General features: G+C 32.2%; 1 protein-coding gene across 1 annotated transcript; it reads right to left on the bottom strand.

Annotated features, from left to right (window-relative positions):
- Positions 1 to 3,084: 3,084 nt before the first annotated feature.
- On the bottom strand, positions 3,085 to 18,997 carry LOC124373980 (U6 snRNA-associated Sm-like protein LSm1). Its single transcript, XM_046832290.1, has 4 exons — positions 18,814 to 18,997; positions 14,011 to 14,068; positions 10,036 to 10,220; positions 3,085 to 9,148 (listed from the first exon to the last, which is right to left on the bottom strand). The coding sequence occupies exons 1-4, from the start codon at positions 18,838 to 18,840 to the stop codon at positions 8,975 to 8,977; spliced, it is 444 nt and encodes a 147-aa protein (XP_046688246.1). The 5' UTR covers positions 18,841 to 18,997; the 3' UTR covers positions 3,085 to 8,974.
- Positions 18,998 to 22,031: the final 3,034 nt, after the last annotated feature.

Genomic DNA, 22,031 nt, shown 5'->3' with positions numbered 1-22,031 from the left:
CGGGATCACTAATTGTCTTAAACATTTTGAGAAAACTGAAAACACAACGTAGAACAACTAAAATGTTGTGAGTCGATAGCCACTGAACAAGACTAGTGCCAAATTTGGTAATAATAGTTGCCAAAGAAGGGATCTTCGAAACTATAAGAGATACACCAAAGGAACTGATGGACAAAGTTGTGCAAATTAATAAGACCAACAAATTAATGTGGTAAAGTTAATTATTGGTTGCAGCGTTCACTCGCTGCGCACAACAACGGTTTTTGGTCAAAATTTTCAATCTGAAGCAGCTCTCTTATTAGTAGCTATATTAAAACTTTTTTTTATATGAAATCTGCATGAATTTTTTTTCTAGTTTTTAAAAACTAAAAAGTTCTCTAGACAAGCAAGGCAAGAGGTGTAGGGTTTGAATTATTTTTTTGACGCAACAATCCAATTTTTACTTAATCGAAAGAAAGTAGATTACAGTTTTCATAAAAAAATTCATGAAACCTGATTTTGTATGGTTTGTGGAAAGGGAATTTTTATTCTATTTTTGGGATAGTTAATAAACCTGAGTGATATTTCACTGCGCATTATTGAAATCAACTGTTTAGTAAAACATAGAAATCAGACAAGGTTAGTCTAAAAATGAATGTTACATTTGTGTAATTTTCGATTAGCCAAATAGCATGTTAATTTCAAATTGTATCATAATTCATAATTTTATGACAAATAAAAATAATTAATCAACCTAATTATGGGTGGTTTTATTCCAAACAAAAAATATCTAATCGTACCCAGTCTTGTGAATATGCTGGACTTTTTTTAGTTGAGTAAAATGAGTTCTGTTCAAATTTTATTTTAGAAACTATGATAATAGTGTGATAATAACTATAACAATAACTATTAAAACCCTTTTTTGGAAATCTGCATGTTGGAGGATTAATAAGCTACAAGAGTTCAGTTGCATCTTGAAGATTTAGTGATATCATTTTCTTTTTATAAATCCCAAATTGTTTCAATTTTGTGGAAACTCAACTTACATCTAAAAAAACACAAGAATCAATGCTTGTAATGTTTGTCTAGACATATGTCCATTAGTTTTCTTAAAATACTACTTCCTTTTGTACAAGCTCTTTTGTTAATCCACTTTTCAATTTCTCTCCACTTCCTCTTCCAATCACTAATGGTTATTTGCCATACTCTGTTTAACATGTCTTCTTAATAAACTCACCTTTATCCAGTCTCTTCAAAGCATTCCACTTTGTTTCTAAAGAAGTTACTCATGAAAGTTACTATTCAAGATACACAACTGCACAGTGAACACGACCATAAACTGAAGACTACAGTGAGCAGACAAGCAGATAAAACCATTGGCGCAGTGAGGGAAGGGGGTTTAGGGTTATCTCCCTTTCCCGTAGAGCTCAGAAATAATGTTTTTTATGCAGAAAAAATATTTTAATCGTGCAAATTTTGTAACACGGGGTTTCCATTTACCATGAAAACGTAATTAACTGTAGAATTGGCAGATATTTCCCACCCCACCCCGACCCTTGTTGGCAGGCCATTTTAGAAGGTTTGTACCCATTCTTTGAAGTTTGTAAAAAATAAATTTATATTATAAATTTACATGTGTAACAGATTATTTTTCAGGGGACTGTAGAGATAATTATGGTATACAAAAATTATGCATAAATAGTTCAAAAAATGTTTAACTAAAATCTTTTTAATTTTTGAAAAGTGTTGAAACTGGACCTTGTAAAGTGTGATAATATAACAAATATTAGAATATAAGATAACAAAATTATTTATATGATATAGTTTCAGAAAATGTATAATGGTATCCAGGTTGTTTTGAAGAAAAATTAAATATATTGTAAAATCTACTAATAGTACATGAAAGGCTAAATTTGTTACCATGGGTTCGATTATTTACAAAAAATATAAATTGTACACTAAATATACCAAAATTTAGAGTTATTATGTGCACTTCAAAATAATAAATAATCACTACCTGGTATTAATGTAGGCTCGTAGGTACATAGGCGTAGTGGATAGTGATGTTGAGAGCAACATGTTTTGATAAATCAAGTTTCTTGTTTAAATTTTGATATTGCAAAATCTCACTGATTGTATTAATTTTTCAATAAATAAGTATTAATTTTGAACTTAATATTGGCTTAGTTTGGAGTTCCAGAAAGCATAAAGAGAAACATAGGTGTTACTGTCAAGGTGTAGGTTGTCTAAATCTGACAGGTCAACAAATTACCTCATGTCAGACAACCTATCAGCAAAATTTTGGGACATTATTGAAATGAGAGCCTAAAACAAGCTACAGACTATACCCATAACGTATCACTATTATTATAGCTCCCAAACCCTTTCACCATTACAGTCATCAATTCTTTCTATTCAAACTTGTATATAAATAGTGGTGGTAATGTTGACTATATGAACTGTAAAAACTATACCCATGACGTATCACTATTATTATAGCTCCCAAACCCTGTCACCATTACAGTCAGCAATTCTTTCTATTCAAACTTGTATATAAATAGTGGTGGTAATGTTGACTATATGAACTGTCAAAACTGGTGAATATCGGATCGATTGTTAGTTAAAGAGTTAAGCCATACATTTTGTTTACCATAAATACCTTTACCTTTAATATGCTGTAAATTTCTTTTGAAAGTTTGGCACCTGTAGCTTTACTAGTTCTAGAGATATTCTTTTACACAACACACAAAATGGCAGCTAATGGCTAAATGACATTTCTCTACCTATATTTATACAACATTTTTTGTTTCAAATCATCAGTACTATCAGCTCCAAAGTTTGTGATCACCCTGTGTATATATACTTTAATTGTTTACATAAACATTTTAAAATGTTTTTATTTATATATTTAAATTTATGCTGGCTAGTATTTTTCTCAGGAAGTATGGTTCAAAATGTTTATGACTTTTTTATCAAACTTTTTTATAAACAGCTATTTTTTGCATATTCCTTTTTATGAGCTAATGATTAATAATTATGGTTCTAACAAAAATTAACTTAAAAAGGTTGGTACTTAAAAGGTTGAGAAGAGAAGAACCAATCAAACACTATATAATTCTGTAATTTCTTCTAACTTGAGACATATACACATTATGAAAAATAACAATGTTTATTTGTATTTGAATCATGCAACAACAAATGTAAATACATTCTTGATATCTAAGTAAAGTCATGCAATATTACATTCAAAAGTTTGACTTTACATTACTTTAATATAGCATATGCCAACCCAAGTCTGCAGCATTTTATAATTTAAAACAATATACTTTTATAATTTGTACTACATTGAAATTCTTACTCAATCACTATCTTGCTCACTTTTTATATTATAATCTATTGTAACATAACTAAACTTAAACTGCTTTAAGCATTTTAGGAAAAGATTAAGTATAATCTCTTAACTGTTTTAAAGCTATTTGATACAAAATGTGAGTAGGGAAAAAAAGCCTTATCTCTAACATAGGTAATATAATCATAAACATAATTACTACATGTAAAGCTGTACTGTTAGTCATGTACATATATAAATTTTATTACATTTAACTATGACTTTCAGTAATACGTAAACACAAAATATTATGTAAGAAGAATTTGCTAATTTAATTTATGGAAAATCACAACATACTATGATTTAATATTCCAACAACCTTGTAGGGAGTAATTATTGAATCTAATTTAATATATATATATTTTCAACAAAGTACTCGAGTAAACCAAAATAATACAACTTAACACTGATAACCAGCCATTACATAGTCTAATGAAGTAAAACCTGTCAAATACAACCATGCGATATCCGGCCTGATGAAAAATGATAAAGTGTGGAAACTGTAAGCTTTGCTCTGTAAACAAGGAATTTCTCACGTGTGATCACACTCTCCCACATGTCAGTTGGCGGGGCAGGGATGGTACAGGATTGAGAGACAACACTATCAGTGCTGTTGTGTTATCTTATAAATATGCATCACAATGTGTTGTAGTTATGGGATAGTTACTTTATACATTTTGAAGTTGAGATTTGAATTTTAAATATTGAACGCTACTAGAGATGCGCAGAATATTCGTATAGTATTCGGTATTCAGCACCTTTTCCACTATTTGTATTTGGCCGAATTATTCGGTTTTTGTGCCGAATATATTCGGTTCGAATGTTTCTATTTTTTTGGCTACACAACACGGTATCTAACTAAAAGACAAAACTTCTTATGTCATTTTATAAGCCAAAGAAATCTTATGAATAATGTGTTGAATAAAGCTAATAAAATAAAACCATTAAATTTCAAATCAATATTTTTTTTAAACTTCAAATCAAAATATTTATTTCTTAACCTGTAATTATTTACAGTCAACTTGTATTTTATATCTTAACCTTAAATCAGCATCTATTTTTATACTTATCAACTTTTATACTTAAACTTAAATTCAAATCAAAATTTTGTAAATCTCTATCAAACCCACATTTCTTTTTAAACCTCAAACCAAAATTTTAAATTTTTCAATGAACACATTAAGTAGCAAATTGATAATAATACACTATAACAGATATATATAAAGAAAAAAAAACTAAAAATGTAATAGAGATCTGAAATAAAATAAAAGACAAGCAAAAAGGAACCATACATATTCTAATATTTATAATTAATTAATGGTAAATTATGGTGCAGAAACACCAAGCTTTCGGCACTCTCCGGCAAGAGTCTGTTGGGTTTTTCTTCGTATAGGTTCCCTGCTTCTGATAATAATCGTTCGCAATACACACTATTACCAGGAGCACTTAGAAATACTAGGGCTAAGTTAGCTAAATGTGCATATTTAGACTTATGCTTTGTCCACCAATCAAAAGGGCTCTGGGTTCTAGGTAAAAGACTTTCAGCTACATAGCAGTCCAATTCCACAGCGATTGGGCTTTTAGGATCTTCCGAAATGACCAGATTAGTCGATGCTTAAGATTCCCACAGTTGTCAATTTGTATATTTTTCAAGTACTATTATACACTAAATCAAACCTACAGAATTTTCCAATTAGGAATAATATTCATCATTATAACACTAGAGGGGGGAATAAACTCAATATACTTCCTCATAGACTGGCTAAAACTGGCACCTCTTTCAAGCTAAATTGTATTAATTTTTTCAATAGGCTGCCTGATGGTGCAAAGTCTGTTAGTTTTAGACCTTTTAAACATAAAATATACAATTGGCTTCTTCAAAACCCATTTTATAGTATAAATGAATTTTTAAATTGTAACATAGATGTTCAATTTTAACTAAATAACTTAATTTACTGTGCCTAAGATTGAATTTTATATTTTATTGTTACTATTATAATAATTTTTTTTTTTTTCTCTCTCTTTTTATATATATCTATAAACTATTAAAGGGATGTCTAGGTTAACTGTTTCGTAATAGTTATATTTATAATGATTCTCATTCTGTACTTTCTCGTTATTATTCTTGCAATATTTATATAACTACAAACTAGGTTGACTTTGCCTATTCAATGTAAATTGTCAATGGCAATAAAATTCTTGATTCTTGATGCAAGTTCATAACAGTTCCAAAATGTCACATGAGGTTCTTCTAAAAAATGTGTAACATCTTGTAGAGGTCTCTTTTTTAAGGTTTGTTACAGATTGATCTTCACTTGAGTTTTGAGAATCAGAGTCGCTTCTATGAATGGCTTCTAGAAAAAGCCTTCTTCTTACCAGTTCACAATTTTGGGGAGCAAAAAATCTCATTCTAAACTGAGGGTCCAATAATGTAGACAGGCAGTAGTATTTGTCTTCTTCCAAATTTTGAAAATGACTTTGAACTTCTTGCAGCTTCTGTACCATTTCTGGTGTATTTGGACATATTTCTAAAATTTCAGGCTTTGTAAAATATTTGTTCAGAGTGTTACTATGGGGAATCACTTCTGAAATTGACAAACGTCTAGAACTGGTAATTTTGGTGACTTCTTCAAACGGTTTTAATAGAATTAAAAATTCTTTGAGAATCAGCCACTGTCTTTCGGTAAAATTTCGAATGTTAACTGAGTCAGAATTGTAAATGTAAAGCGAAATTGCAAGTTTTTGTTCAATGATTCTTTCCAACATATAATAGGTGCTGTTCCACCTCGTTGTGACGTCCTGTATAAGCTGATGCTCAGCTAGATTTAGTTCTTTCTGAATATTTTTCAGTTTTTCTTGCGCCGTGCTGGAGTGGTTGAAGTGTGTCACTATTCTTCTAGCAGAGGTCAAAGCATCACTTACGTTTTCAACCTGTAATGAAGCTTTAATTGCCAATTGCAATGCATGTATAAAACAGCCCTTACCAACAAATGAACTATCATTGATAGCTTTAACCATACTGGGACCACCATCTCTCATAATCATGTGGATTAGCGAAGCAATGTCCCAAGTTGAAGCTAACTCTTCCAATACAGAACGTATATAATCAACTAAGTGAGACCCAGTAAAAGTTTTATTTGCAGAACTCTATGTTGTAGAACGAAGTCCTCATTAAGCCAGTGTGCAGAGAAGCTAAGCATGTTGTTTAAGCAAGTCCTCATATCAGATGTAATCGAAACAGCCTGGATCAATTTTGTACTCTCTCATAAATTGCCGGAATCAGCACTTCACTTATATACTTTCTTCCAGGCAACTTATATTTAGGCTTCAATAAATGCAGTAATCTGTTAAAGCCTTTGTTTTCCAGAATTGAAATAGGCTGATTGTCAGTTGCGATCATTTCAGCGATGGCGTTATGGATTTCCTTTGCTTGAGAATCTTTTATGACCCAATTTGTAATAAAAGCCTCCTCTAGAGTACTTTCTGAATGAGACCGGCCTTTATTGGACTTTACACTGTAAGTTGTAGGTAAAGTGTCTGAGCTATGTTCAGAAGCACTTACAGAAGTAGACATGGTTACTGGCAGTTGTTCTTTATGTTTCAGCTTCAAATGATTTGTCATACCAATCGCCGGAAGCACTGCACCCTGTTCCACCACGAGAAATAACACAACTGCACAAAATGCACTTAACTTTTGTATTATCATCTCCCATTTCGTCAAAAAAACCCAAGCATGTGATCTTTTACGCCCACTCATATTGCAAACACAATAAAGTTAGTATTATCAATATTTTTGCAATAATATGCACCTTTTTTTATTTGTAAGTTGGTAACGTAATCGTGCGATGTTTTGAAGCAAATTGACAGTGCGGGTGGCGGGCTGTGCGGTACTGCTCACTCGTCATTTAGTAAGCAGCGACATGTTAAAACCTGTTTACACAGCAATACAATAAAATGGTAAACCAACATAATTCGGCCGAATTTCCGGTTCAGAATAGGTTGAAACAAATAGCATTCGGTTATTCGGTGAAACCACTATTTGGCGCATCATTAAACACTACTAAATTAATTAGTAATTATTTTAGGTTTCCTTTTCCCTAAAATAAACCTATATTTATTATCTATTGAATTGTGTTTTATTTTACATATGTAACTCCAAAAAGTAAAATTATCCAGTGCATTAGTTTAATTTTAATGTTTCAACTGGAGTAATTGTTTGCTGTATTATAAGTTTATAAAATTGTGGATGGGATGCATTTCACAGTGCAGTATTAAACGATTTCATAGTGTCTGCATATAGTAAACCACATCGGTAGAGCACTTGGATTAAATTAATTATATTCTTTATGATTCAATTCCACATTCCCTTTAACAATATCCAATGCCACATTATGCTGGATATGACAGGTTTTACTATACAATATTATATTAGGTTACAGCCTTCGCCAAAGAATATGTTAATACATGTAAGGCCATGTATAAGTTTGTTGAAGTATCATACATTATTCCCTGACCATTTGCAAATTATTAAAAATACAGTTTGGCTTTTTTAACACAAATTATTTGTGTTGGACACATACATTCTGGTAGAGATTGTGTGAAACAGAATTAGGCTGACAGCCAAAGTGTTAATAAATAAAAACAGCAGATGGAGTTTTCTCTTAGTACAGCAAATTAATTCTGTCATTTTTACTTTAAAATGTAATACATGATTTGTCACACAATATGCAAAGATGATACATTAAGCTAAAAATTATTTTTCACCTATATAAAATATTGGGTGACCCCACCTAGTATCATTGTGCTCTGACATGTTTAACAAAATAAAATTATTTCTTTAAAACCTTAACATGCAGTAAATAATAAAAATAAAAGGAAAATCCTGTTTTTATAGGTGTAAAGAATAAAACTAAACATCAGAATTATATTTACTTTAATGATAAAATAATTGAATCACACCTTGTGGCTATATTACATTACTTTATAATGTGGTTGATTGGGTATGGCAATACGAATATTTGCTGAGAAGGAGAGGGTATATGTATATACATAACAAAATTATAGTGAAAACCGTCTTTCAAGTATCATACACAACAATCAATCGAGTTAAGCATATAAAATTTGATAAAACTTGTAGTGTATGTAAACTTGATTTAAATAAATTTAAGAGTGAACAAGAACGATCATTCAGAATATTATTTATAAAGAAAATGTATTTCAATTCTAATGTTTGAATTCTAACACATTGCACATTATTAAAATCTCCTGACTTCAGAAGAATGATTTGTCTCTATCTTGTTTCATTATTTTGCATTAACCCTTAGAATCTTAAGTTCCCACATTTAGTATTAAAGAATCTAATGACATCTAAATCTGTGAGTTTAGGATGGAAACCAATTTATGTGCAACACTGTTATGAAGTATATACCCGAATAAAGTACAACATAAATTAAATCTAATTAGTATCGTTAGATTTCCTTAATACACTCAGAACAGAGTATAGGTTTAATGACACAGCTATGTCATATAACTGGACAGCATTAATGATGTACAGTAAGCCAATCAATTCAATGTTGCCTGATGTTTCTCCTAGTTGGAAAGCCATTATCAAAACATATCATCATGACTCAGGTCAGGTATTAACCTGAGACCACGTTCTTTCAATGCTTTAGCTAACAATTTGTCATGTTCCTGTTTGGCCTCTTGTTCACGGCGTTGGGCATCCAATATCTCGTCTACTGTCACTTCCACCAGAGGTAGAGAGACTTCTTTCTCATTGTCCTGTAAAACAAATATTCTCATTAGACAACAAGTTCTAAAAAATTTTATTGTTACAGTTTCAAATAATAATTTGATTCTAAACAAAATGATATAGCCTAAAAATAGAAAGAAAAAGAAAATGGCTAATAAGAAACTATCTGAATGTTATTGATGCTGGTTTCCAACTTCCATTTCATGAGTTGCCTGTAGCAATCAGTAGTCCTATGAGATACTTATCACCCAGGTGTAACCTTTCAACATTCAAAAGGCTACCTCTTGTGTTTCAATATTATAAACAGCAAAAACTTACTATAACTTAAAGAAAACCAGACTTTATATTGTTAACATCAAATACAGAACAATATTTCTGGATTGGGACACCCTAATCACCAAGTGGTATGAAATAGACTTTATCATTTATTTTCATACCTACCAAATACACACAAAATTTCATAAAAATTGGTCAAGGCATTTTGGAGAAGTACGACCTCAAACACATGGCATGAGATTTATATATATTAAATATTGCACTGATAAATGAAGCTTCTATTGATCTGAACACTACTATAGCTTAATCAACAGCATAGCTCTTACTCTACACAAAGAGCCTCCTTCAATCTGAACTAACTTTTACCTTAGGCTGCCTCTGATAACAAAAGAAAATATACTACCTGATTTGCTTTTACACAATTTTCAAATAACTGTGTCTAAGAGAAACAGCATAAACACGTGTGCAGACTGTCTAGGTCTAATGCAAAACTAACTCATGCATTACAATATGATATATATTGTTAAGATCTTTCATATTTTTTAATAACACTATTAAATTATAGGTTTGGTAAATATCTCATGAAACAAGAAAGGTAACTTATCACTCAAGAAATGAAGATAAAGCATATTTAACTCACAATTTCTCCCAAGAGAACAACATTTTCTCCTCTAACAATGAAAACTCCACGTGGGATATCGCCATACTCGTTCCCTACATGTATCCTCTCTATGGTTCGATGGAGGACTAAGTTGGCAAACTGATCCACACTACGTAGATATCCTATTAAGGTTCTTCCATCTCTAAGTAGAACCATTAATTTTTCTGAAAGCAAAATAAAACTCTATATTTTACAAATGCAGTATATTATTGAAGAAAGATTAGTATCTTTTACTGATCTTTATTTCACATTCAGAGATGCATATAATATAGTGTATACATAAACTAGATAAACGTTGGCCAGACCTTAGGTCAGTGTGGAAGGCTTCACATTTTCCACACATCAGACAAGATCCTAGCCTGGAGAATGACTCTCAATGAACCAATGTTTATCATTTTAATATGGAGGTAGTAGATGTGAAGTTTCAAACCCAATTTCAACCATAAAAGTTAACTCAGTCAAAATGGATTATTTTTAAGGATGGACAAATCATAATAGTATTGATCTTTAAGTGGCTGAAGGTAATCTCTATGTTTTAAGAATATGCAAAATTTTGTATAAGTTTATAAGGGTGTTTATTATGTAAAGCAGTAAATAGCATATTATTACACTGTTATCCGGTTCTGAGCTACAGCATGTTCCAAACTACAAGGCTCAAAGTCTTTGCAATGTTTAAAGTCAGTACAATATTTGTGCTTTACAGACAAGAAAGAGAGTTATTAGAAACTTTACACTACCATACTTGAGATTCATGCTACGCCTATCTCAGTTTTAATCAGTAATTTTAGTCAACATAAGACTGTAAAAAGGCTTTTACTATTTAGCTTATGAAAATAACATTGTAGATTGCTAAAATCTTTCAGCTTTGTACAGAGCCAATAAAAAAACTTCACACGTATTGGTAAGTTATTGGAAAAAAGTAAAGTAACAATAATAAAAAGTAACAATCTTCACAATATACTCTGTTTCCTAATTTGTTTATTCTGTGTTTTTCTCATCACCTACATGATTACTCATAATATCAATGTAACCAGTCAATATTTGACACAAATAAACCAGGACATCTTTAAAAAGTTTAAAATTTCTCATTAGATGAAATTATGTTATAGGTTGGGTTAGATGTTGAACGATTAGATTAGAACAAACTTGAGAAAATTACCAGGAAATAGATATTAGTTTCGGTTGTGAATGCACCATCACTGCTGAAATGAACCAGTTTATTCAGTGTGACAGTGTTTAAATTGGATGAAGATATGAGTTAAAACAGCAAAATGTTTAGACCAGTTAGAATCTGTTTTGAGAGGTTCCGAAAAATGTTTGATTTATCAGGTTTCAAAATGGCTGCCATACAAAAGCTTCAAACTGTAATAACTGGGATCAGGAGATTTTGTGTATGAATAGTGTGAGCTTTTTTTAAATGATTATTTTGATACAAAGTTTATTTTACTTTGATAAATAATAATTGAGTAATAAAAGTGTTACTGAGTGCCATTCCTCTCTTAAAATACACCAATAAATTTATTAATGTTGATGAACTGCTGATTCTTAACAAGGAGTAAAGTCAAAATATTTTTATTGTAAATTCATCAAGAATTACAATATTGTCAATACACAGAAATCATTTCAGCTTTAGTCAGATTGTAGGGGTTCTCCGTTGTTTTTTAAGAATTCGCTTATGCTGTAGAATGGTCTTCTCACTAGCCATGTCTTCAATTCTCGTCTTAGCCGATCTCCAGTGAAGTCCTTCATGAATGCAGGTAGATGGTTTTGAAATCTGCAGCCGGCGTAAGATGGTTTTTTCTCTGATAGGGGGTGTGATGGACTGTCAAGTTATATCTTGAGCCATGACGAGTGTGGTAGGAGTGGAAGTCTCTGTTTTTTGGTGGTGTAAGTTTGTCCACATAGAGGATACTTTCTTGTATGTAAAGAGATACAACTGTCATAATCTCTAGGTCTTGGAATGCCTGACGACAGGTTTGACGTGGTTCAAGGTTCGCCAATGCTCTGACAGCCTTCTTCTGTAGAAGGAGAATCCGGTTGATATTGTGTGTTGAGGTTCCTCCCCAGATTAGTAGACTATAGCGGATATAAGATTCTACTAATGCAAATCAAGCTGTTTTGGCTGCTGCTAGTCCTGCAATCCATTTTATTCTTCAGACGACATATATGCTTGTACTGATTTTTCTACACAAGTGGTCGATGTGGTCCGTCCAAGTGAACTTGCTATCGAGCAATACACCAAGGAATTTTGTTTGTTTTGATTCTGTTATGCCTACTTCGTTGGGGACTTGGTCTTTTTTATGGTGAAGTGTATTTGGGTTGTCTTGGTGGGATTTATTGCTAGGTCGTTTATATTGCAGTAGTATTGCTGTATTCATGGCTGTTTTTATGTGGTTGGATTGTTCAATAGCTGTGTTGTTGCTAATTAGTAGTGTGGTGTTGTTAGCATACATAACTGTATTTGTGTTTTGGCTCTGCATTACTATGGGGCAGTCATTTGTTACTAATAGAAAGAGTATTGGTCCCAGGACTGAGCCTTGGAGCACTCCTCTTGTCATCTGTTGTGGTTTGGATTGATAGATGGAGACTTGACCTTTCCATGAGTGTTGTAATTCCACGATTTGTGACCGATCCTCTAGGTAGCTTTTAAACCATTTATTGGCCAAACCTCTCACTCCTAGGTCTTCCAATTTGTTGCACAGTAATTCGTGCCCCAAGCAGTCAAATGCTTTACTGTAGTCCAAAAATACATCTGACACGTACTGCTCATTGTCTATTTGGTCAATGATGAATTCAGTTAAGTCAATCAGAGCTGTGGTTGTAAATTTCTTTTTTAGGAACATGCTGTTTATCAGTCAGTAAGTTGTTTTGGATTATGTGTTGCATTAGTCTGGCTAGAGCAATTTTTTCTGTAATTTTGGAGAAAGTGGAGACAAGGGAGATTGGTCGGTAGTTCTGGAGATCTGTAGTTGGGCCCTTTTTGTGTTTGGGATAAACTTTGCTTATTGTTAGAGCAGAGGGAAACTGTCCAACTTCAAATGATTTATTATTTATTCAAATGATTTTGTGAGCAAACCATACACTGATGCTCCACTTGTGCTATGTTGGTACACAAATTTTTATTCTGAAGAAAATCTTACTTATTCTGTTTCCCAAACTCTTTCATGAACATCACAGCCACACCGACACTTATGTATTTTTCAGCGTATATCTCCTGAAATGCAATGTGCACAGGTGACAGCTGCATCACTGCGATATCTTTGGATTGACATTACAGTGACCTTTTCTGAATTTATTGTTCTTACATTTGGGCATGAACCTGCAGTGACTGTTAATATTTGCTGTTGACTGCTTTCTGGCAAGCCTAATCCTCACCACGGTGAGCCTGGAGTCAGGAAAGTATTGTCAAATGGATGTGTCATAACTGAAAATATATCCCTTCTCCAGTAAATCTGCCAATAAATTAAATTTGTATAAACCATGCAATCAATTAACATAATGTAAACATTACAGAATTAATTAACAATGTATCATCAGTTGCAACGTAATCCATAAAAACTAACTTTTTTGTTCTTATCTTTTTGCTAGATTATGATTATAATGGGGTTGTGATTATTATGTGGTTACATGAACATACACGCTTTTACACCAAAACAGGTAGTTCTCAGGTTAAACATATTACTTAAATTATAATGTTGTTCAATAATACGATGCGCACTTCTTACTCAAACATGATACTTACCAGTAGATAAGTTCTGGCAAGTGACTTATGTTGATTTGCCCTCCCTCAATATTCAAAAACAAATTATGCTCAAACATTTCTTACCACTCACTGATACTTTTTGAGTCAGAAATTTCGTCTACTTTATATTCCACCTTTAATAACAACTTGGAATATACATTTATCATGTCAAAAAATTTATGATAAATAGTATATTTTTGTGTGTTACTTACTGTCCAGTTCATCCAGCAGAGTCGCTGTACCCGGGGGGAAAATGGGTTTGTCAAAGCTCTGGAAAATAAATACATAGTCTATTACTGATTATGTTATACACATCTATATAGATAGGCCTTAACTAATTATATAGGGGTAAGTTAACAAAGCATCAGTAGTGTACCCAGAGTTAGAGTTGTGTATGAAGCATGAAGCATGAAGCATGTGTATTTTATAAAAGTTCAGAAAAACCCTTGCAAATCAGCCAACATGCGCTTAACAGTACAGAAGTTACTATGGGCAGATATATGGTTAAAATGCAAGGTAAAAAGAAACTAAAATAAAACTAACACAAAAAACATACTAATTTAAAAGTTCTGATATACCTTGGAAGTTACTTTCATAATAGTGCACATGTGCCTTCTTTAGAGATTTTCACTTGACATATAGACAGTCGTGAAGATGGTTTCAACATGATTTTACTTTTAAGTACCTTCCATGAACATCTAATACCATATGTTTTTGACATAATATTATGATTGTAGTGATTGCGTAAAACGTGCTACTGACACACTATTACACAAGAAGCATTTCCATGACAACTGCACATTGCACAAATAGTTTTAGTGTTTTCTACTTGATATCAGCACTTCCTTGGTCCTCTATAATAAGTATTTGCACCTTGGTGAGTTCTCTACAGTTGCATACTGCAGCCAGCTATTGTATGTTATTGTTGCATGTCACCCACCTTGTACTATGTTTTAGTTTTATTTCAAGTGTTTATTGTATCATGAAAATATTCAATACAAAATAGACTATTTAGTTCATTTGTATGATGATGATGATGATGATACAGACACAAATAGTGAAAATTACTTAGAGGACTATGCACAGGGTGAGGCAGACCATCCTTCTGCGATTTAAAACGGCTGAACGAGAAACTTACCTTCTTCATTTTAACGAAAACCATTATATTTCGACTCTAAAGAATTTGGAAAAATAATTTTAAACACCCAAAGATAAAGTGGTACTTTTGGGAGATTTTCAAATGTAAAGGTAGCTAAAGCCATACTTCATTTTAAAGGTCTCTGTTTGCTTTATTTTGGAAAAAAGTTTTAATTTATTTCACTCCTTGTATACAGGGTTGTCCAAAAGGTCAAAGTTGTATGGTTTCATAATTTGTTACTGTTACTTTGTTAAAATGTTTAGCAAATCCAAACTTTAACCAAGGTTACCAAAGAAGTATTCTTTATAAAAATATGTTACAGTTGTCACTTTTCAGCATATTAAATTTTATTTAATAGCTCAAATTTAGGACATTTCACTTATAAAACCTAAAAACATTCAAATAGCAAAGTAAGGCTTTCATTACACCTATCAATACTACCTAGATTTTTAAATTTAAGTATTTTTTTATCTTTAACCCTTTTGGGACTCAATAAGAAGTGCTAATTTCTCTATCTGGTTGTATTTAAATTTTCGGTTAAAGTACTGTGTTGTATTTTTTTTAACTAACATTATTTTGAAAAAATAATGCATGATTTTTTATGTAGAGTTGAACAAGGTATAAACAATGATTTTTGTTACACCATTATATTTTTACTTTATAATTTAATAATTAAAAACATATTTTGTTCTTGTTTTTTATCCAAAATCTCAAGTATAATGTATATATTAAAGCTGCTGGTGCATCAAATCATATTTGATTTATTGAATATACTGTATGTATCTTATTTCTTTTGTTTTTTAACATACTATTACAATAAACTGTAAAAAATAAAATTTATACAAATCCATATTGTTGGAGCTATCTAGGCTTAGATCAGGTGACAAAGTGTTGAACAAAGTTACATTATTGATATTTTAAACTATGGTATATTGTAACTCAGGGTTTAAGTTGCGATAAAATTTGTTGCATTTTGCAAAAGATCTTGTAAAATTGCGATGAAAGCAAGAAAGCCGGTCAACAAACTGTCTAGATGGAAAATGCCTGCCTACTCTCGGATTAAAAAGAATAGATACCCGAGTCTGAACGTTAACCACTAACTAGCTAATAGAGATAAAATTATGGGAGTTACATTAAACTTAGGCTTGTTTATGTCTGCATCCAGACGTATAAAGCAAATTACTTACAAACAATAACCAAGTTTAGTGTCTGTAACAAAGAAAGAAGGTACCGGTTTTTGGCGCTTTATTACTAAACTGTAATTTTGAAAGTTAAAGCATTCATTGTTAAACCTGCCATTGGAGGCCCAAAGCTCGTATGAAAAAGATGATGGTAAATGATCCAATATATTAGAATAATATATAATTTACTACAGCTTCCTCTCGCACTTAAGGGCACAAGTGGGCCGCGCATGATCGTTGCAACAACGGTCTGACGGTTCACACGTTCCAAGCAGGTGCCAGCCGTGGCAAATGAACAAAATCTGTTTAGTTAAGTTAAAGTAGTGTTAAAAACTATATTTTTAAATTTGTGTTTATGAAAATAAATGGCCTTTAATACAAAAATAATGACTATCTAAGCTCAATTACATGACTAAGTTAATTTTTTTAACAGAACCTGACTGAGAATAAAGTTAAAATGATTTACAAAGAACTGGTTTGACAACAACTTTTATCCATATAATTCTAAAATTCTAAATTACAATCTCTAAGTTAGTACTGTTGTACATATCTTGTTTAAGACTTTGGTCTTAATAGGATTACAAGTTTTCCTGCTTATGAATGTTCAAAATTGTAGTGCATTAACTGTAAATTAGTGCCAAAACAGGTACCATTTTTCGTTCTTACCAACATAAAACCTAAATTTAATGTTTGCAAACAATTTATTTGATTTATTTCTAGATGCAGAAATAAACAAGCTACATTTAGATTTAACTCGTGATTTTTGATAAACTAGTTAGTTTGCGGTCAACGTTCAAACAAGGTTATCTGTAATTTTTGATGCGAGAGTAGTATCCAACTAACACCCATCCTTGTTGCTATAAAATCGAAAACATACAATAAAAACATAATAAGTTAATGTTATAAAAATTAACATTTTTATTAATATAGGGACGTCTGACTAGACGACTAGCCTGTGTACTATTTACACTGATACTACAGTGCCGTGGCTGATACTTCTAAATGTCTTGTCTTGGCGTCTGTAACTAGCACTGGAGATTTGAGGTTATGTTATAGTCAGATTTTATTTTGAAATGTCAGACATTCATAAAAAGTAAAGCATAACCAATCTAAGCAAATTGTTAATGATGTGTGTTGAAGGCACTAATAGAAAGGTCCATTTCAATGAGGATTAAACATTGGTGTTTACAAACCAAAGAATGCTATAGTTTGAATGATGTTGGTAGGGCCTAATAAGTTTTTTAAAGATAAAAGGCCTTGTTTTGTAAAAAAAAAACCATATCACTTAATTTATTTTGTGTTTAAAACTAGGAAAAGATTTTGTTTTTCATATTTTTTGACAATGAGTTAAAAACGTTATTTTCAAACTATATTGCTTTTAATAAAACCTCTGAAAAAAATCATTTAATTACTGAGGTTTTAAATATTTTAACACCAGTATATTTATCAAAGCAAATAATGGTTCTGGAGGCTAAAGTATTATAGAACTGCAGACTGTTTTTCGATAAGTATTATTGTAATCTTTGCAGGATACCAATACTATTAATTAGTGTTACAAGAAAAACATTTTTGCTAAAAAGTCTGAGGAGCTTGTAGCACTTTTGCTACGAGAATTTTCATTTCATCTTAAACCCTGGTGTAGCTGTTTTTATATTTAAAGAAGTAACAATTTAATAATGGATTATAAACTATCTATGTGTATTTATTAAATGTAACAAAAGTAGTGTAAAATTTAGTTAACTATTTTGAATGATAAATGTACAATCTGACAGAATGTGACACAGAAAACGCATGTTCATCGCTATTGTGTTTGCAGCTCTTACTCAAATACCACAATGTAAGTGAATTTACTTTTGTTTGAATGTAATTTAAATAATCAAAATTTAATATATCACAAAAGCTTTTTTAATACATCAAAAAATTAATTATAATTAACCATAATTAGAATGTTTTCGTATTCAATAGTTTAGATATTTCTAATTGATAATTTGGTCCAATGATTTGATTGTCATTGTGGTCACTTATAATGCAGCCAAATAGATTAATGACAGGAACCTGTAACTAGTAAAGCCTACCAAAACAATTCACCCCTGAAGTACACACTATCGAGCTACGCTTCACCAGCTATGACTAAACACTGTAGCTTGGGAACCAAATTGATAGCATTAGTTGTGTACATACTACAGCTTGAGCTATATCAATATAAAACATTCAACCACATACAGCTTACATAAGCTAAATCTACTGTGCTACCCAATGCCAGTTACTAAACAACTTTGGAAGCCAGTGTCAGGTAATATCTGAAAAATGAACACAAATATAGATTGAGTTGTTTGTGTTGTTATGGGTGGACCGATGCTTCTAGGGGTCAAACGAGGAAACTCAAATAGGGATTCTCTTCCCTTAATAAGGAGTTTCTTTGATAAGGTTCAAGTAATTAATTTGTAATTATCCATGATAATTATCAGTGTTGGAGTCTGGCTAAAACTGGAGGTTAGGTTTCAGCATAATGGTAATTCAAAACAATTTGAAAATTTTAATAGCTACTACACAATTTATTTTCTTCCAGAAAATCCATAAGCCATACAAATTTAAAAATAGGCAAATAAGATTGTAATATTTACCAAATAAGCTAGTTCTTTGATTTAACTATCATAAACATCAGGCATGTCTCAGACCTATAACAATGAACTTACCATTTCTTCTCCAGTAAGATGAACCATTACAATTAAAAATAACAAAAAACAATGGATTTTCTCAATATTACAGTCATAAACAAATATTATAGAGTTAATCTGTAATGGAATGTCAGACCAATAACTCAAAACTATTGACACAGTCACAGACACAATAACAAAAACACCGACAGCTAGTCAGTACTCAAATCACATAAGTAACAACAGCTGTCAGCAGCGAACAAAATTATACTGTCTCATCCTTTTGTTATATACATAGGAAAACTTTAGTTGTACACTATGCGGCATTGTTGTTCTCTGTTATACTACTTTAAATTTCAGTTAAATAAAAAAGAATCGTTCTATTCTGCTATTAAAACAAAATCTCTTATCACTGAACAAGAAATCCAAATTCATAGTTTAGTTTTTCTGCATTGTACTTTTAAGGGAGCGTCTTGAAACTTAAAACAGTATGTGGTTCCTCCTCTTTTAATTTCTTGATATAAAAGGCTTTAATTAAAATTCTGGAAAGCATAAAATATTTATATTTATAAAACGGTCTGAGTTGGGGAGTTATCGCTATCCCCGTCTGAATCATGGGTTCAAAAATAGATTGTTAAGTTAACTATAACCGAGATAGATTGAGATACTTTATTGATAGATTATCAAATATATCAACAATAATGTACTTATTCCATCAGTGTAGTAATTATAAAGGAAGGATCAAGGATGGATACCAAGTACCGGTAGAAAATCGTGATGAACAATTTATTTTTTCCAAAGCCCCGTGAGGGCGTCACAAATTTTTATACTTTATGTCCCTAATGACCCGAAATGAGTTTGTAGCTCTGCATATAATCAGTTTTCAGTAACCATATTTTTTTTTTAAACTGTAATATACTTTTGCACCTCTATATTCTTTATTTTCATAAACCATTACAATTTAGAAATCAACTACTATATCACACATACAAACTACTTAAAATATGAACACACAGCAACAACAAATTTAAAAATGGCAACACATTTATTTTCGACATACTATTCACAACACAGGCATAACAATAAGAAGTTATATATGACATATATTTTGAAACACATACAGATATTAACAACATATAAGTAATGATAGATAGTTTTATATATTATTCAAAAAGTAAACAACAGTTAATAATTTAAAGTATTTTATAGTCACGCAATTTAAGCGCACTCACTAAATCTCGATTGCACTTTTTAGTGTAAAAAATTGTTTCGAAACAACAATATAACGATGATCTAGAATAACTAAAAAATACTATAGTTTTATTTACACCTAGTTTATAATCAATACTCATGATGGACTGGAATAAAACATTACAAAGCATGTGTTGTGTTATTGGTAGATTCATTACCTATTCTTATACAGTATAATAAATACTAACTGTATTTTATCTGTTAATATTAATAAAACCGAACTATGCAGAGATAACTTTCTCTTGTATATTTTCAAACCAACGTGTTTTAAGGGATGGTCGCACAGTAACAGCAAACGTGTTACAATATATTTTTGTTTACAAACAGACCTGAAGTCTTTTTTTGGACTGAGAAATTAAAACATTGGTTTTATCATAGATAACCTCTTCTGCTAATCTATTTACTTCTTTATTACATTCTATTCCAACATGGATTGGGTGACAATGGAAAATATATTAGAATGTAAAATCATTAAACATGTATTATTGTTCAGACCATTTAAATTTGTACCAGTATGCAGATTCTCGATTACCTTAATAGGCTAACAGTGACCACAACACATTATAGAAGACTTTTGCACTAACCGTCTGAGCGTTATGCTGTTGTGCCAGTCAAATAAACAGGGTCAGTTCAATAAGTATCGGGACTGGGTCGCTGTATCCTCAACGTAGCGGTGGAGGAGAGGGGGTCCGGACTAGTAGGCCTCGGTAGAGGAGTTTCCCAACACCCAGGCGCACTTTTAGTACCTAATTTAGTAGCCTGTGGGCATACGTTGAGACAGGACGTTAATTTTTGTGACATGTAATTTTATATTGTGTCATCATGCCAACATAAAGCAAACCATCGAGCAACGCAAGGCTGTGAAGTTTTATTTGAAATCGGGAAATCCGCGCCCGAAACCCACGAACTCATTACACAGACTTATGGGGATGATGAATTAAGGCGCACAATAGTTTTTGGTGGCGAACCTTAGATGGCTATAATGAAAACAGTTTTGGACTCTGACAGGCGTGTAACCATCGCCCTTATTAGTGAGGAGACCGGCCTTTCAGTCGGAACTGTCCAGACCTTAGTAATATAGTATTGTGATGAGTGTGCGCGAAGCTGGTGCCGAAAGTCTTGAGCGAGGAACAAAAACTGTAGCAGGTGGACATTTTGGACTGCGTCTAGAAAGATGAAGTTTTCTCTACAACGTTATTTCCGGCTATAATACGAGGGTGTTCCAGTGCGACCCAGAAACAAAACAAAAACACGTACAAAAACAAGTCAGAATGACACACGTAGGGATCCCCTCGCCCGATAAAAGCTCGTATGTCAAAATCAAAATACCAAAACCATGCTGGCGTGGTTTTGACCGATATGGCGTTGTTCACGAGGGGTTCGTGGCTACTGGAACGACCGTAATTGCTGCATTTTACGTACAACTACTGACACACTTGCGAAATCACCTAACACGCATGCAACCAGTTATTGTGAAGAATTTAAAAATTCACCATGACAGTGCGCCGTGCCACGGTATGAATGTTGTGCGGCAGCTTCTGGTGAAATTCGGCGTGGCAACGTTGTCCCACCCACTAAACTGTCCAGACCTGGCTCCACCAGACATTTTCTTGTTTCTGCAAATGAAAAGGGAGCTCAAAGGACATCGGCTTGACTCCAACGAGGCGGTTCAGGAGGCGATGACAAAGGTTCTGCAGGTATTCCAGAAACCGACTTTCAGAGGCTTTTTGAGAAGTGGAAGACACACAGAACTAAGTGTATCGATGCAGGAGGAATGAATTAGAGATTATTTAGTAATTATAATGATACCTGCAAAAATGCTTAATTTTTTTAACTGGTTCCGATAATTATTGAACATATCCTGTATTGTAAATTTGTGAGGTTTATATTTTGTTGTAGTACAAATTTAGTGTAGTGTGTGGCAAGTTTATCGCCACAAGTTTTAGGTTTAAGTATTTTGCATATTTAACCTTATGTTTCAGGGCTTTTAACACCTGAGGAAGAGG

This window comes from Homalodisca vitripennis, chromosome 1 (genome assembly GCF_021130785.1).
Source record: "Homalodisca vitripennis isolate AUS2020 chromosome 1, UT_GWSS_2.1, whole genome shotgun sequence".
NCBI lineage: Eukaryota > Metazoa > Arthropoda > Insecta > Hemiptera > Cicadellidae > Homalodisca > Homalodisca vitripennis.
The sequence above is the reverse complement of the archived record's forward strand: the minus strand, read 5'-3'. Positions and strand labels throughout refer to the sequence as shown.

Bases quoted from the DNA above. Each gene is read 5' to 3' on its own strand.
- LOC124373980 (XM_046832290.1), bottom strand. From the start codon at position 18,840: ATGGTTCATCTTACTGGAGAAGAAATG. The intron at 10,221-14,010 runs GTAAGTAACACA...TTTTGCTTTCAG, and splicing joins TCTGCTGGATGAACTGGACA to AAAAATTAATGGTTCTACTT. The intron at 9,149-10,035 runs GTGAGTTAAATA...TTTGTTTTACAG, and splicing joins TTGTTCTCTTGGGAGAAATT to GACAATGAGAAAGAAGTCTC.